The sequence below is a fragment of the Hakea prostrata genome, chromosome 7 (assembly GCF_041222555.1).
Source record: "Hakea prostrata isolate BN-2017 chromosome 7, UWA_Hpros_2, whole genome shotgun sequence".
NCBI classification, from domain to species: domain Eukaryota; kingdom Viridiplantae; phylum Streptophyta; class Magnoliopsida; order Proteales; family Proteaceae; genus Hakea; species Hakea prostrata.
The window spans coordinates 64,578,551-64,593,807 of NC_142606.1; the positions used below are offsets into that span (position 1 = coordinate 64,578,551).

The 15,257-nt window shown below is 37.1% G+C and overlaps 2 protein-coding genes across 4 annotated transcripts in view; one reads left to right on the plus strand and one right to left on the minus strand.

Annotated features, from left to right (window-relative positions):
* EMB1789 (CCCH-type zinc finger family protein) overlaps positions 1–3,462 on the minus strand; it is a 32,075-nt gene extending 28,613 nt beyond the window's left edge. For both annotated transcript variants that reach the window (XR_016174417.1, XM_089161352.1), the window contains exons 1-2: positions 3,220–3,462; positions 1,707–3,112 (exon numbers count right to left, since the gene is read on the minus strand). Coding sequence is in view for 1 of the 2 variants with exons in the window: in XM_089161352.1 (XP_089017478.1) it covers positions 1,707–3,112; positions 3,220–3,373 (1,560 nt within the window). In the remaining variant the exon portion in view is untranslated. The remainder of the gene's footprint in view (positions 1–1,706; positions 3,113–3,219) is intronic.
* A 143-nt stretch (positions 3,463–3,605) lies between these two features.
* LOC149011690 (SMAD/FHA domain-containing protein) lies at positions 3,606–11,223 on the plus strand. 2 transcript variants are annotated; one of them, XM_089162268.1, is made up of 3 exons: positions 3,606–4,180; positions 6,270–6,820; positions 11,025–11,223. In XM_089162268.1, exons 1-2 carry the CDS (start codon positions 3,682–3,684, stop codon positions 6,800–6,802), a joined length of 1,032 nt encoding a protein of 343 aa, XP_089018394.1. In that variant the 5' UTR covers positions 3,606–3,681; the 3' UTR covers positions 6,803–6,820; positions 11,025–11,223. The 2 variants fall into 2 exon arrangements, with proteins under 2 accessions (XP_089018394.1, XP_089018393.1); XM_089162267.1 differs by lacking the exon at positions 11,025–11,223 and having other exon boundaries at positions 6,270–8,323.
* Positions 11,224–15,257: the final 4,034 nt, after the last annotated feature.

Genomic DNA, 15,257 nt, shown 5'->3' on the forward strand with positions numbered 1-15,257 from the left:
ATATATATATATATATATATATATATATATATATATATATATATATATATATATATATATATATATATATCTTGAATTTTCATGCTCCCTAAAACCCTCAAAGCAGGAACCCCCATATCTTCCAATTTAGCAATCCATCCGAAAGTCCCAACCAAACTTTGAAGATCACATCCCTATATCACTACCTACATCTCTTCCAAGTTCCATCCAAACTAACACCTTTCATGCTCCCTAAAACCCTCAAAGCAGGAACCCCCATATCTTCCAATTTAGCAATCCAATCCGAAAGTCCCAACCAAACTTTGAAGATCATATCCCTATATCATTACCTACATCTCTTCCAAGTTCCATCCAAACTAACACCTATAGACCTTAGTTTACTGTCTTTAAAATGTTCAACACGTATCTCTAAGATCAACAAGCCCTTTGTTGGTCCTATTTGAGCTGATCGTGTTTAATGATCTTAGAAGAACTGGCCCTCATTCAGTTGCAGCTACATCAAGTGACCATTGTGGACAATTTGGGCACAATAAGAGAGGCCTTGAGTGTTCCATGGCGCCCCTCTTTTATGTGTGGACCTACTAATATGAGTTGTGGAAGGTAGAAAAACCACAAATAAACTCCAACCAGAAACTTGAGCATTACACATGAAGAGCATGCAACCTGGATTACTCACCAAGCTTTGTCCAGATGTTACTCACCAGACAAGATAACTCTCACATTGGAGAAAGCTGCAGCCTCAATTACACACAGCAAAAATCGTTTTCTCTCATTCGATTTTACTCATTCATGATGCAGTACTAAATATGGAGGTTTAAAGCCAAGTACAGAATCAGAAATTCTAACTAATATATAGAATGACCCCAGCTATTTACATGGGAGTGCAATGGACTTAATTACAATCCAAAAAGATTCTTACACCCTAACTTAAGTTGACCCAATAGCTCTAACTTAATTTGAACCAAGAGTAAAGTTGTACAAACTCTAATCTTTGAATCAAACCATGTGGTACCTACTCTACCCATACTTTGGGCCCTTTGAAGAGGCCGATTATAGCTTATACCCATGGCAAGGCCCATAACGGATACAACCCAACCCTAGGTTTATTCTAAGGAAATAATGCCCAAATAGGTTCTAGTTCTTCTCAGAGATGGAGCATCATTTTGTGAGATCCAAACCAGTACTCTTTAGAGCCAAACCACTTTTCGTCTAAAAAGAACACCTGACTGATGACCTAAAGGACTACTACCAAAACTCAATATTTCCTCCAGATGCAAGAAGGTTGTACAATGAGCAATGAAATATATTTTGGATGTGGAACATGCTACATACATCATTCCAGTGACAATTCAAAGAACCACAATTCAGAAGGCCAAGTATAAGGATATTAGTCTCAAGCTTACCTAGCTTTCCCAAGAGCCTTTTATCGACTCTCAAAGGAACATGTTACCTGGGGCCTAGATCTATCAGAATAGCCTACTTCAAGGCTTTCCTAGCGCCTCTCCCCCCCCCCCAAAAAAAAAAAACACTTCTTTCTCCCCTTCTGGGTTGTTTAATGTATTTACTATTCATCCAACAACAACAACAGCAACAAAAGAAAAGAAGAAAAAAATCAATACCCTAACCAGGTAAAAGAAAAGGAAATAGACATCAAGTTGACAAACGTACACTTTCAGAGGGATGATGGCAACAAACAAAAAATATACCTTTTCTTGGGATGTCAATGAAGGAGATTGAGTCACAGTTTTATCTGGGATTTTTTCACGCATCTGTGAACCTTCAGCAGAAATAGCGCAATTGATGTCTTCTTTGGGGCCATTGTCTTTCTCTTTCTGATTTCTGACCAATATACCAGGTCCGGCTTCCTCCACCTTTCTCTTTCTTCCACTGCGCTCAGCTTGAACACAACCTCCATATTCTTCTTTATGTTCATTGCATTTATCAAAGAACATCTCTTTATTCATGACACCCTCTCCCTTACTTTGTGATACAGCAGCGTCCTCAGAGGAAGAATAAACTGAGTGGTTAGAAGCCCCCGAATCATCAGAAATTTCACCTTCTTCAATCTCCCTATCTGAAACAAAGCCAGCTGAAACCTTATAAGAAGCTGATTCCTTCAAGTCCAATTCATTCTGATGCATTTCATATTCTAGTTTTTTCATTATATCAGACAATGAAGCCTCATCATTCTTGTCCATCGTGAACTCTTTTGCCATCAGGTCATTTTCCAACACACTTTTGGAATTCAAGAGTTCACCCTCTACTGCATCGGGCATGTGAGGCAATTGTTCCACATCAATATGTTTTGAAACAAGTACATCATTATTATAGTTATCAATCCAAGCACCAACATCATCTGCAACCTGATCTTTCTCCAGTGATATGCATCTATCTTTAAGATTATCAGCTGGAGGATGATCACTATTTCCTTTAAGCCCCATTTTTTGGCCAAACTCAACTGTTACTCCTAGTTCAGGAGCGGAAGCTCCATCTTGACCACCAAATTCTTCACTATTCTTGATAGAAAAATCTGAGTTAGTTTTGTACTCCCCCTGTCCCGCCACATCACCTGTTTCCACCACATCATATTGTTCCAGAAGAGAATTATTAAAATAGGTATCACTTGAGTCTTTCTCCATTCTTCTACTTGAAGGACTGTGAGTATCAATGCCACACTCAATAGCCTCATTTCTTTCCAGTCTGGTTCTACAGTTTAATCCGGTTGTCACTATTTGTTCGAGTACAGAAGTTTCATTTGAAAAACCAATCACTCCAGCATTCTCGCTGGACAATTTAGGGTGCTCCGTATCCTCCTCCATCATTTCGCCCATTTCGTCTGATTTATTTACAACAATTTGTTCTGAAACAATATTCTCTGAGTGATCATCATTGGAGACAACATCATTATTGGTTATTAGGTCTTTTTCCGTTGACATATCGGCAGGTTCAGAAACTTCTAGACATCCTAATTTGTCATCAACTTCCGGTCTCATTCTATTTTCTAATTCATCAGTCACTGTTTGTTCAGGACAGGAAGTTCTATTATGGATCCCAACAAATTTAACATTCTCAGAAGACAAACCTTCAGGTTCTTGCTTGCTATCTCGAGTACCTACACATCAAAGGTAATGATCAAGGGTTACTGACTAATGCCAATTGAGATGAAGAAAACAACCTAGAACAAATCCAAATGAGTTAGACAAGAGGATCGACAGTTACCTAGCGTCGGTGCCTCCTGAGAAGTCTTAATGGCAGGCAAACATTGAGCTTCATCAGTACACAGAGAGAGGATTCGAGCAAGGGTACGCACAGTCTCACTCTTAAGATGAGACCGGCGACGAATAGGAAAAACAGAAGGATTTTGATCCGGCATTTGATGGTTTCTCGATTACGCAGAGCAGATTCTCTAGTAGTTGCAAGAAGGAAGCAAAACACCTTTTCAAGGCGAAAGAACATAGAAGACGACGGAGCAAAAGCGGTTAGGGTTTTTAAACTTTTCTTCAGCGGTGTAATATTCAGGAAAAAGAAGGACTTTTTTGTAATTTTCTTGTAAAATAAAAGAAAAAAATTTAATTGTCCCCGCCAACGTGCCTAGGTGTCTCAAACTCTGTATCTTTCTTGCTTCTCCCTCTGCTCCATAGTTGAATAGTTTGATAGATTGAATGGTCTGGGAAGGTTTTCATGGAGATTGAAGGCGAAGATAGTTCGAGAATACTAGTTAGTAATGGCTCTCAGGAGTGTGGAAGAGGGTTAGGATTTCCATCCAATGATAGAACAATCTCCCGCCGCCATGTTTTATTTGAAGTAAACACGTCTTCCAGGATTGGAAAATCGGAACCTATGATTTCTTTTGAAGTTTTGGGGAAAAATCCTATTTGGGTCTTCAGCAGTAGCAGTGGCGATGTTAGAGCTTTTCGGAGGTTTGATAGAGGGGAAATCAGAGACGATGATCGGTTCTGTGTCTCTGCAAAGAAACCTATCTTGTATAGATTGAAGAGAACTGGGATTCAAGCCACTGAAGGAAATGAGGAATGCACCACGAAGGCGGTGGAGTGGAGCCAAAGGGTTTCAAAACACAAGGAAATGGCAGAAAGTATTCAAAACGTCGATGGAAAGGTTAAGGAGGACGAAAGCTTTGGTTTTGAATCGTTGAACGTCTCAGATATTGACCCCGTTATAGGTTTGTTTCTCTGGATTCTTTCCTGTATTTTATTTTATAACGATTAATTGGCTCTCAAATGTGCAAAATCCTTGTGAATTGTTGATGTTGCAAATCTTATGTTTTCATGGCACTGAAGAGGAATACTCAAATTCATGTTTGAGTAGAGAACGAAACAGCAGAGGTTTAAAATAGAAATAGCGAAAAACAGAGTGAAGATGAAGAACTTCAACAGCATTCATCCAATACGTTAAAGGCCTATTAAGTAGGAATAAAGGATATCAGAAACACCAAAAAAATTGAGTCTTGTTACACCCAGATTACATAGATCCGTTATTCCAACTACCTCCTCAAAATGGGAAAACAGCTTGGGCTAAATCAGACGACAAACTCCTAAAAGACTGGAACTAATTTGAAAAGCAAGAAAGACAAAGAATTAACTATTTTTCAACATTTTGTGGACCTGAAATGGGCTCAGTCGATTTCAGTCAATTATAAGCTCCAACCCACTTAGAAATCTGTCAATTTTATGCCTTTGGATCACTGTTTATTTCAGCTTAGGCTTGTCTTTCTTGGGAAAGTAACTGATAAGTTTTGGCAATTGTATCTTCATATCAAATAGGATTTGAAATTGTGTCCAATTTAGTCCTTTTCACTGTTGGGGTTGTGTCCTGCTGGGAGACTTCTAGTTGAGTCAAGCACACAAGACTTCATATGGTACATGTTGCTTACTTGGAGGGGAATTCTAGGGCTAGGGCAGATTATGGATAATTCTGTATGATCCTAATTGGAATAGCTGAACCTGATCCCTAGCTTTGACTCCTATGGAGAAAGGTAACATGTTAGGATTCAAGTTATTAAAAGTTCAGTTCAGTAATTCCAGGAGTTGTGCCACCACCAAGCTGTGTGCCTTGTGGTTTCTGTTAGTTTGTAGTTCATTGTGATAACATGTTTGATAAAACTCGACTATTTTAGGGGGCTGCATGCATGATAAAAGTTGGTCATACCCATTGCACAAGGTCCCTGCTACTTGGGGCTAGGAGAGCACATGCATGATAGTTTAATAAATACATTTGATTCACATCAGTCAGAAATTTGCTTTAGGTTAATGAAATTCTAAGGATTAGTAATTTAGTATATAATTTACAGACATTACAGCTATTCTGATGTCACTGTGGGCATTTTATTTTATACAAAAACTTTCAAATGGAAAAAGTGAGATGGCAATGTGCATTTGTTTATGAAAACCACCACACACATGCATGGGTCTTTCATTTTGAGATGGACTATTTGTTCTTACTTATTTTGGAATTTCTCAGAACAAATATTCCAAGTTATTACTCAACAAGGAAAGAAGCCAAACACTTTTTAGTGGGATAAAACATGTTGAAATCATTTTTAAGTTTCTAAATGGACTAAAGTACAGCAAATCCTCTCCATTAGATCCTCAAAAATATATGATCATGTACTGTTGGAGTTGTTGCCGTCCTGTACTTATGAGACTTGTATTAAGCATTGGTACTTTCCAAAGAAATCATCCAAATGATGATGCTTACCAAAGAGTTTCATGTAATAGAAAAAATGTCTTAATTTGGGATATTCACATAAAAAAAATACTATTTAAGTTTCTACCAAAACCGAAAAACTTTTATTGTCACAGTTATTAAGTTCCATCTGCTGATAATGAAAAACCATTGTTTGTGTTCTTCCTCTCTGATGTATGTATTTATGTATGCTCTTCTCTGCCTTTTCCTCACATATGTAGTATTATATCTTGCAACTTGTGAGTTAATAATGAATCAAGTGTGAACTCAAACCAACAGCAATGCGTACATGTTACATTACAGGCTAGTTACACAGTTGTAAAGCAACTCAGACAAACGAAGATTGAAAGATTAGGGACAAAAAGAGAATGTCATATTGGAACCATTATTAAAGTATGGTAAACCAGCGCCCCCCCCGACCCACCCAAAAAAAAAAAGATGTGACATGTGTAAATGTAAAAGATCTATATGATGGCTGTCCCACAAATCATTGGTTCTGGTTTATCATAGATATGTTCATTCTTTATATGTTGGATGTCCTAATTCATTCCTTCTTTGGAAAACAGAGTTTGGTTTTGTGGTAATGGGGCATGAATTTGACCGCTATCCAAAGAAAATGGTTCGTGATATAAATGATTGGGAGTGGTACCTTGAAGAACCAAAGGAAGATATTGAAGATGAAGAACCGCTTGAGAGAAATAGGTCAAGAGGGAGGCAAATTATTGGAAAAAAGAAGAAGCAAGATAAAAGAACTGATGATGAGGACTGGGCAGGTGAGAGTGAAGATGAGAAAGTACAAATGGAAAAAATAAATAAGGCAAAAAGGCCCAGACACTCTGTGACTAGATCAAAAGACCATGGCAAAGCCTCTAAGGACATGGGAAGTAGTATTACACATTTAGGGCCGAGTAAAACTGTCCGTTCTGGTCAAGGTGAAGATGAAAAGGACGACGATGAAGATAATCTTGGTGGTTTCATTGTGAATGATGATGACCAAGAAGTAGAAGAACATGTAGAAGAGGAGGAAGAAGAAGTTTATGATGATGATGATGATGATGATGATGATGACAATGACAATGACAATGACAATGAAGACTAGAAGTCAACATATTGGAAGGTGGGAATTTTGTCACATGCATTATGATGTATGTAGTTGTAATTTGTACATTTTGCAGATATTTGTGGCTTTTGGCTTGTTGCTTAAGAAGTTTCATGTCATAGGTGTGTTTTTTCATTTTTGCTTATCTCCTTTGAGAAGAAAATGTGTACCTGCATTCCACCATTCTCCTCTGGTGATCTATATTTAATATGGAAATTTCTTTAACCCCAAGCAGGTAAATCTATTTTGCTAAAAAATACAACTTTATTATGGTCAAATTTTTTATGTGCTTCATTTCCAAAAGTTTTCATTGTTTACAGATTATTCCTTTTGTTACTTATTCCTAGGATCCAAGAAAATTATTCAACTGAATACCAATTTCTCAAGTGTCTTACAAGTGGTTCTGGGACTTCTGGAAATTTTTGTTTCAACTTTACATGCATGCGCTCAGCAGATAGGGGTTTTTTTTTTTTTTTTTTTTTCTTTTCTTTTCTTTTCTTTTCTTTCTCTAGCTTATCATTTTGCCCTTATTATTTTGCCCCAATACTGCAGATTCTTTTTTGTTTTTTATTTCCCTTTTCCTCTTTTAACCCAGGTAGTAATATCATGCTATGATTTATTTGCATTCATTTTATTAGCAGCTTCTCATTATTGATTGCATCTTTTGGAGTTGCATGACTTCTACTGTTTTGCAACCTTGAAAGAACTTGCAACAGTATAATGTTATGCTGCTCCTGAGTCCTGATCTCCACCCCAATTTTCTGGAATTGACCTTATGTTTAGTTAGCGCATGTTAACTAAGATTTTATTGTTCATTACTATAGTTTATGTCATTCTTAATCTGCATCATTGTCAGCCTATATGATGCTTCCTATCTTGGTTTAGTGACTTCCCTAGGACACTAACCCTACTAGAACATGCCTAACCAGCCTTTGTAGGACCCTTAGTCCCGAGGGTTTCTCCTGGATTAGCCAGTCTTTTGTTTTTCCGTGCCAAGTTCTATATAAAAGATGCTTTACTTACTAACTGATGATTGGTGAGTTGGGTCCCGAACCATCTAGGATGCACTTAGACCAACAATTTTGCATACAATCATCTGTGCTTCTTTGCATCTACCATGGTCCATGATCTTCTTCTTCAGCATTTATGAACCTTAATTTTGGAGCCAAGTGTGTGGACCATGTGCATATTTAAACATCTCCATGGTATGCTGAAAATCTTTGCCTTCCCAAGATTTTCAATATCTACCATTATCTTTATCAATTCCAATGGTATATCACTATCAATATCTAAGCTTCTCAGAGTCGAATCTAGTTGAGTCTGGACTTGGTAGGACCTTCCAAGTGGTTACCTTGCGTCTCATTTATATCTAGTGCACTATACTTCCCAGCCTTATTTATTACTAATATTCGATAAAGTACTCCTGTTATATATACTGTCCTTACATCTTTTAGGTGCATTTCAGACCTAGTGTCCGGGAATTTTTCTCTCAACTGATTGGGACTCATCTAACTATATCCTCTAAATAAAACAAGCAACTGTACTACATATGGTAACTAAACAGATACACCTTTCTATCCTAGGTCTATGTGTATGACAACATTCTGGTAATCCCTTTACTATGGTGTCTTTCATACAAGCAGTTCAACTGAGTGAACAACCATCACCTATAATTCTGATGGTCAGTTCATTGTTTGAAGTTCACGTAAGGTGTCAAGTTCGTATTGATAGAATTGAACAGGCAACCCAGCTTTCAACTGTTGAGCGAATTAGTTCCACAAGAATGTCGCATCCGATGGCAAATGAATGTGTGTATATATTCTTAGCCAGAAGATTTTAATCATTGCCCTTCTACAGTTCTTTGAGATTGGAGAAAGTTATTGCTTGCTATCAATGATGACTTACAATAACCATGTCATAATGTGAGAGTAAGGCTGGGGCCTATAGTATGTTGTCTTCCTTTTGCTTGGAGCGTATAATTTGTATCAGTGCCTTGGTTTCAATTTCTAGAAGACTTTATTGGAGTTTCTTCATATCAAATACAAGGCTACAAGCCATACGTAATGTTAAATTCTTTGTGCTTCCTTGGATGTGATGCCTCTGGTGCTAATTATTGTCACGTCTCTTTCAAGAACAAGCTTAAACTGTCATTCTTGGGCTGAGAACCATTTGCCATGCTTTAGTTGTATAGATAATTTCTCTATATTCTTGAGACTAGTATTATTTACTAAAAGGGGAAATTACTAACACCCCCTGTAATTTGATGAAATTTTGGTCAACCTCCCCCCCCCCCCCCAACCTGCACGTACTGAATTAGTAACAAAACCACTGTAGTTTGGAAGTCTTTATGTTATACTCCCTACCATTAACATCCGTCTGTTAATGGCTGAGGTGGCTTATGTGACATTTTCATAATGTCAACAATAACCCTCGGTTTTAGAATCCTCTTAAGAAATTACCAACACCGTCTGTACTTTGGCATAATTACTGTTACACCCCCCACACTGTGCAAAATTACTAACGGGCCACCTCTACTAGCTAACAGCATTTGCTTGCTGTTAGTTTTTTTCAGAAAGAACATTATTACCCTTCTACTAAGACACTATATACGACTCTGCTCTTCTTGACCCCCTCTACTGGTTTCAAAAAAGTAAAAAGATCACAGGCAAAACTTTGGGGTTTCATATCATTTCCTGACATAAAAATCAGCCATTAATAGACATTGAAAGAGAAGATTCAAAGATTCTGCGAAGCAGATGACAGAGAACCATAGAGGAGGTTGTGATTCTCACAAGAATCACAAAAGTGCAGCTATAGTCAAAGTTGTGCATAAGAGAGAGAAAGTGAGAAATCATGTCCAGTAGTCAGCTCTGCTTCTGTTTTCCACCTCTGGAATCATCTTTTCATAAGTTTTTTGATAGTGATACTTGGAATAGTTTTTGACTGTTTAATTGCACCAGAAGTAGTCATGGAGCAGAGTTGTATGAAGAAGAAGAAAAAGTTGAAGGAAGAAGGGTGAAGTGATGATTTCCTAGAAGATCTATCCTCCAGGGTTAATTTGAGCATTATGAAAAAATGATACAACATTCATTATGGGTGTAATAGCATGCCCATCTAAAAATAGAAGGGTCTGTTAGTGATAGAGAAAAATGCATGGGTTGTAAGAGTAATTTCACCAAAGTACAAAAAAGTATTAGGTTTTTTATGGAAGGATTACAAAGGTATAATTGTCGTTGCATATTGAAAACTAACAGGAGACTGACAATGTTACTCAGAGGAGGTCTGTTGGTAATTCAGTAAGTGTGGAGTGGATAATAGTAATTTTGCCAAAGTACAAGGGGTTCTCAATAATTTTCCCTTTACTAAATAATTGTTGTATTCATGGTTAATGTATGGATACAGGCATTATTGGCTTCCGTGATTCTTTCTTATATGTGGAGACATAGATGCATATGAGATTATATTATCATAGGCCTTGTTTGATTGATAGTCAATTGAAGGGATGGGGAAAATAATTAGTTTCTGATCATTGGCAGAAATGATTGTGTTTGAGAAATATAGTAATTAAATTTTACTTCACTTTGGACCAAATTACTTGGATTTGAACAAGAAAATAAGATTTGGCTGGGGAAGCTATTTGATAAGTTCAGTCAGCACCTTAGTCTGTAAGCTATCTATAAAATCATGGCCAAATGTCTCCATTCTCTTTTTTAAGTTATATCATCCTCACTTCATTTCTCCTGAGCAACTATGGAATCTATTTGATAAGGTCAATCAGCATTTTAATTAGGAAGCTACCTATAATATTATGGCCAATTGTCTCCATTCACTGTTTTAAATTAATCCCCTCTCACATCTTTGACCTGCAACTGTATGGGACCTTGATTTAGTATTTTACTTAGAAGTCATGAGACGGAGATTCTTGTGAACATCGTAGCATTTATTCTTTGTTGTAGTTTGTAACCTATGACCTAGTTGACTAGCTTTGGTTGTTATTATGCATTTCCTTCATGAATTCCACTAGGTTTTAATGCTATAATCCAATAATTTTGGGCTAATGTGTGGTCTGGAAAATCTATGATTTTATCAAAGTTCAATTCCTACTGTAAATGTCTTTCAAGATCTGACATGAATGATTATTTCCCCTTTCTGCATATGATTCTGAGATGTGATGTTTGATAGGATTCAATATTGTTAAGATCTGCAATTTCTGTGTAAACAGCAGAAGCATGGAGAATGGCCCTGAAAAAACGGATCTGGTAACAAATGGACATATTCCACTTGGATAGCTTGTGTAATGTGGGCACTATTTTTGAGTGAAATGCAAGTGCTCCATGTATGATTATATGTCATTGCAGCTTAGAATTAAATGAACAACCGACCTTTTAAGTGGGTTGAAATTGGTAAATGGAAATCAAGCTATTCATTCTACTTTTCTTCTTCCTTTTTGTTGCATATTTTGGGGTGAGCAAGTGGTTGTCAATTCCTGGTGAAGATAGTGAAGCTCTGGCCTTTTTCAGCTGGGCAAGCTGGATAATCTCATTGTATCAAAATTTGAGTTGTTTCTGTTGTTGTCACCATCACATAATTTGATAATGAATACACAACTTGAAAAGCAAGTTAGGGCTGATGGAGGAATTTGAGCTCTCCCAGTTAAAGGCAATGATGCAACTGCGGCCGTGGTAATGGGGGATGACAAGTGTATACCTGTGGCACCAAAATCTGTTGATATGTTAAAGTGGGCATCAATTTATTATTTTACTTCACAGAGAAGGTATACCTTCTAGAAGAAGAAAGATGGTGCCAAATAATTGAAGGAGAGAAGAAGGGGCAAAGAAAAGAAAAAAAGAAAGAAATTACAAAAGCAGGAAAAGAGACAGTCTGAGGAGACTTTAGGGTTCAGATGGTAATGGAAAAATCTTGCTGAGCAGGGTAGTGACATTTACCTCCACTAAGGTTGACTACCTCATCCCATTACCCACCAGCATCTGCTATATAAATAAACTTAATATCCTTTGTGGGGACCAAGGATTTTTATGGCTAACCCATACATGGAAAAGAATCTTAGATGTAAGATCAGAAGTTGAAATCCCAGCAGCAAGAGTCAAGCAGTATAGCATGAAATCTTTCCAGTAACAGTGACAGGAAAGAGACTATTGTGATGGAATACATACAGAGGTGGTGATGGTCATGGCAGCAAATGGTTGGGACTACAATAAATTCCATTCAGTGTTGTGTTTGGATGATGGAGATTGATGCAGAGAGACCATAATTGTAGGAAGTTGGAGCATGGGAAGAAGCCAAATTGTGAGTTTGCTTCTTAACGGTATCACTCATGTACTTTCAGCATCTGTGGTGTGGGTTTTGACATCTGTGGTGTGGGTTTTGAGAAAGAAAGTAGTTCTCAAATGTAATTACTGTTGAGGAACTTGTGATGGTGAAGAATCCGACAAAGATTCAGGCTGTGCCGACACCAAAAGCAACCCACTTAGTTCCCCGGGCCTCTAGATAGGTGAGATGTCCAGTCAGATGAGATGACATTACAGTTGTTTAGTTCTGAAAAGGGAAAATTAGCAAAAGAAGATGCGTTTTCAAGAGTACTACAGGAGAGTGACATCTGGTGTATTCTCTTTTAGTACTGGGTCTAATTGATAGATACCTCTGAAGTGTGTATACTTCTAAACTGATTTTTGGGGAAACGGATTCTGTGCAAAAAGTGTACCTCCTGTGCTGAGACATATGAGGATGAGAAATTGTCAATCTAGTTTCTCATTAAAGGTAGAAAACCTTATTGTTGTTGATCCTTTCTTATGCACTTCCTTTGCTCCATCATTGATCCACATTGATGTAGGGTAAACCTGTAAACGGATTGAATTCGGCTCGGATACACCAATATCCGAATTCAAATCTGATTAGAAAAACCACTATCCGAATCCGAATCCGGCAAAAATTTAGAAAAGGCATTCGAATTCGAATCCGGAACTTTATCGGATATTCGATAATAATTTGATCGGATAAACTATCCGATTATTGATTGGTGATTGTCATCTTTTTTATTTTTGTTTTCTAATTTTCAATTTCTGATTATCGGTTTCCAAATCCAATTATTAACCTCTTTTTTAGAGAAAAGTATTTAATATTTTACTCTCACCGGATAATTTCTAATTTTTGATTATCCGGTTATCAATTATCGGTATCCGAATCCGATTATCATCTATTTTTAGAGAAAAAATGTTGAATCATTTACTATATCCGGATAAATTTTTATCCGAATATTATCCGATCCAATAAGCAATTATCGGAATCCGGTTGCTTAACGGACGGATATGGATATTTTTCGGTAAGAAAAATTTGGATACAAATACCCTTAAACGAATACGAATGCAAATTTAGAGGCTATCCATTTACAAGTCTAATGCAGGGTCATTCTCCCTAACATAGAACTCTTCGGTTCAATTTCAGTTGCTACCAATGGTTGAGATCGAAATCTCAACTAAGGTTTAGATCTCGACCGTCCGTCTCAGTTTCAACCACCTACGAAACAGACGGTTGAAATCAAATTTTTGGAGATTTCGATCTCGACTAAGTCTTTGATGCGCATTAAATGCACAACATTCAAGTCAAGTTCAAGAACTCAAACATCAAGTTTTACATTGACTAGGTGTAGACCTTGGTGTAATCGTGTGTGGGCCAAAATTGTAGCCTGAGATCAAGGTGTCAAAACAGTCTCTTAACAAAGCTGCATAGGAAAACTGTTTTTCCGGACTCTACTAGAAAACCGGCAAGGTGCCGACCAGCGACCACCACCACCCGCGCGCAACCGAAGGTCTGTTTCTGTTCACACTTAAAACCTTCATTAACCCAACCATAAACCCTAATTCCTTCTAATTTCAGTTTTACGCTCATCTCACCACTAGCCCCTTTTCTACGGACAAACAACATAAAAATTTACTGAGATTTCAGTGTTTTTTGCATACCACCAAGAATTAAGCTCCTCCCATTCTGTGAGGTAACAGTTAACAGTTACAGTTATAGTTAAACAGTTATGGCTTTTAATTATTGCCTATTTCCTTTTGCTTTCGGTTCTTGTTTGCTTCCCCATCCACGTATACATACTCCAGGGATTCTTCTGTGCTTTGTGTTGTCTCGTTTTTACAGTTCTCTTTTCTTGGAAGTGGAGAAAGAATATACTCGAGACAAGTCCGTTTAATGGTTCTTGGGATCAATTTGTGTTGCTGCTTTGCCTTTTTGGCTTCCCATAGATATTTAGGATATGAGTTCCAAGTCTACAATTTCACCTTTGATCTCCAAGAGTTCTTGTCCTTCCAAAGTGCAACCACCACTTTTGCCACTTCCTCCAAAGTCTCCACCATATATTTTAAAAATAATTAGACGAGAATAATAGAATTGATGAAAATTGTCTAGCTTCTTAAGGGGACTTTAACTCTTGATCTTACTTATGAGTTGTTGGATTTTGGGTAAGGACAGAGTTGTCCTTTCACCCTGTGGTAAGGAGTTGGAGAGAATCTTCATCCTATTACTTACGGGTTGAATACTAAGAGTATTATGTAGGTCTTAAAGAAATCATACGTTCAACATTAGATGGGTATATGTTACTAGACTTGCAAACGGATCAGATTCGGCTCGGATATACCATCATCTGAATTCGAATATGATTAGCAAAACCGCTATCCAAATCCGAATCTGAATCTGCCAAAAATTTAGAGTAGGCATCCGAATTTGAACTCGGAACTTTATTGGATATCCAATAATAATCCAATCCGATAAATTATCCGATTATTGATTGGTGATTGTCATTTTTTTTTTTTTCCAATTTTCAAAATCCGATTATCCGATTACCTGTTTCCAAATCTGATTATTAACCCCTTTTCTAGAGAAAAATATTTAAACTTTTACTCTAACCGGATAATTACCGGTTCCCAAATCCGATTATCATCCATTTCAAAGAAAAAATGTTGAATACTTTACTCTATCTAGATAAAAATTTATCCAGATATTATCCGATCCTGATAAGCAATTATCTGAATCCAAATCCGGATGCTTAGCGGATGGATACGAATATTTTCGGATTAGAAATTTTACACTCTTAAACGAATTCGGATGCAGATTTTGGCTATCCATTTACAGGTCTATACGATACCCTATAATTCCTACACAAAGTGCAAGACCCTAATTAGTGATATTACATTACGATTGTATCACCATGCCTATGAAGTATCAACATGTCTACCCTAAACTATGCCACCATCACACTTCTAAGGAATTAGAGGAAATTAAAAGAAAAGAAATTTTTTAAATGCCACAATGTTGAAACTTTATAATTGTGTATCATTAATCTTAGAAATGAAAGACTCAGCTAGTAAAGAAATATGCAACAGTAGTATGACAAATGATTACGTTTATGTGACTTCCTGCTTCTTCCTTTTTCTTTCAC

Coding starts and splice junctions, on each gene's coding strand:
- LOC149011690 (XM_089162268.1), top strand. CDS start 3,682: ATGGAGATTGAAGGCGAAGATAGTTCGAGAATACTAGTTAGTAATGGC. Junction 4,181..6,269: donor AGATATTGACCCCGTTATAG/GTTTGTTTCTCT, acceptor TTTGGAAAACAG/AGTTTGGTTTTGTGGTAATG.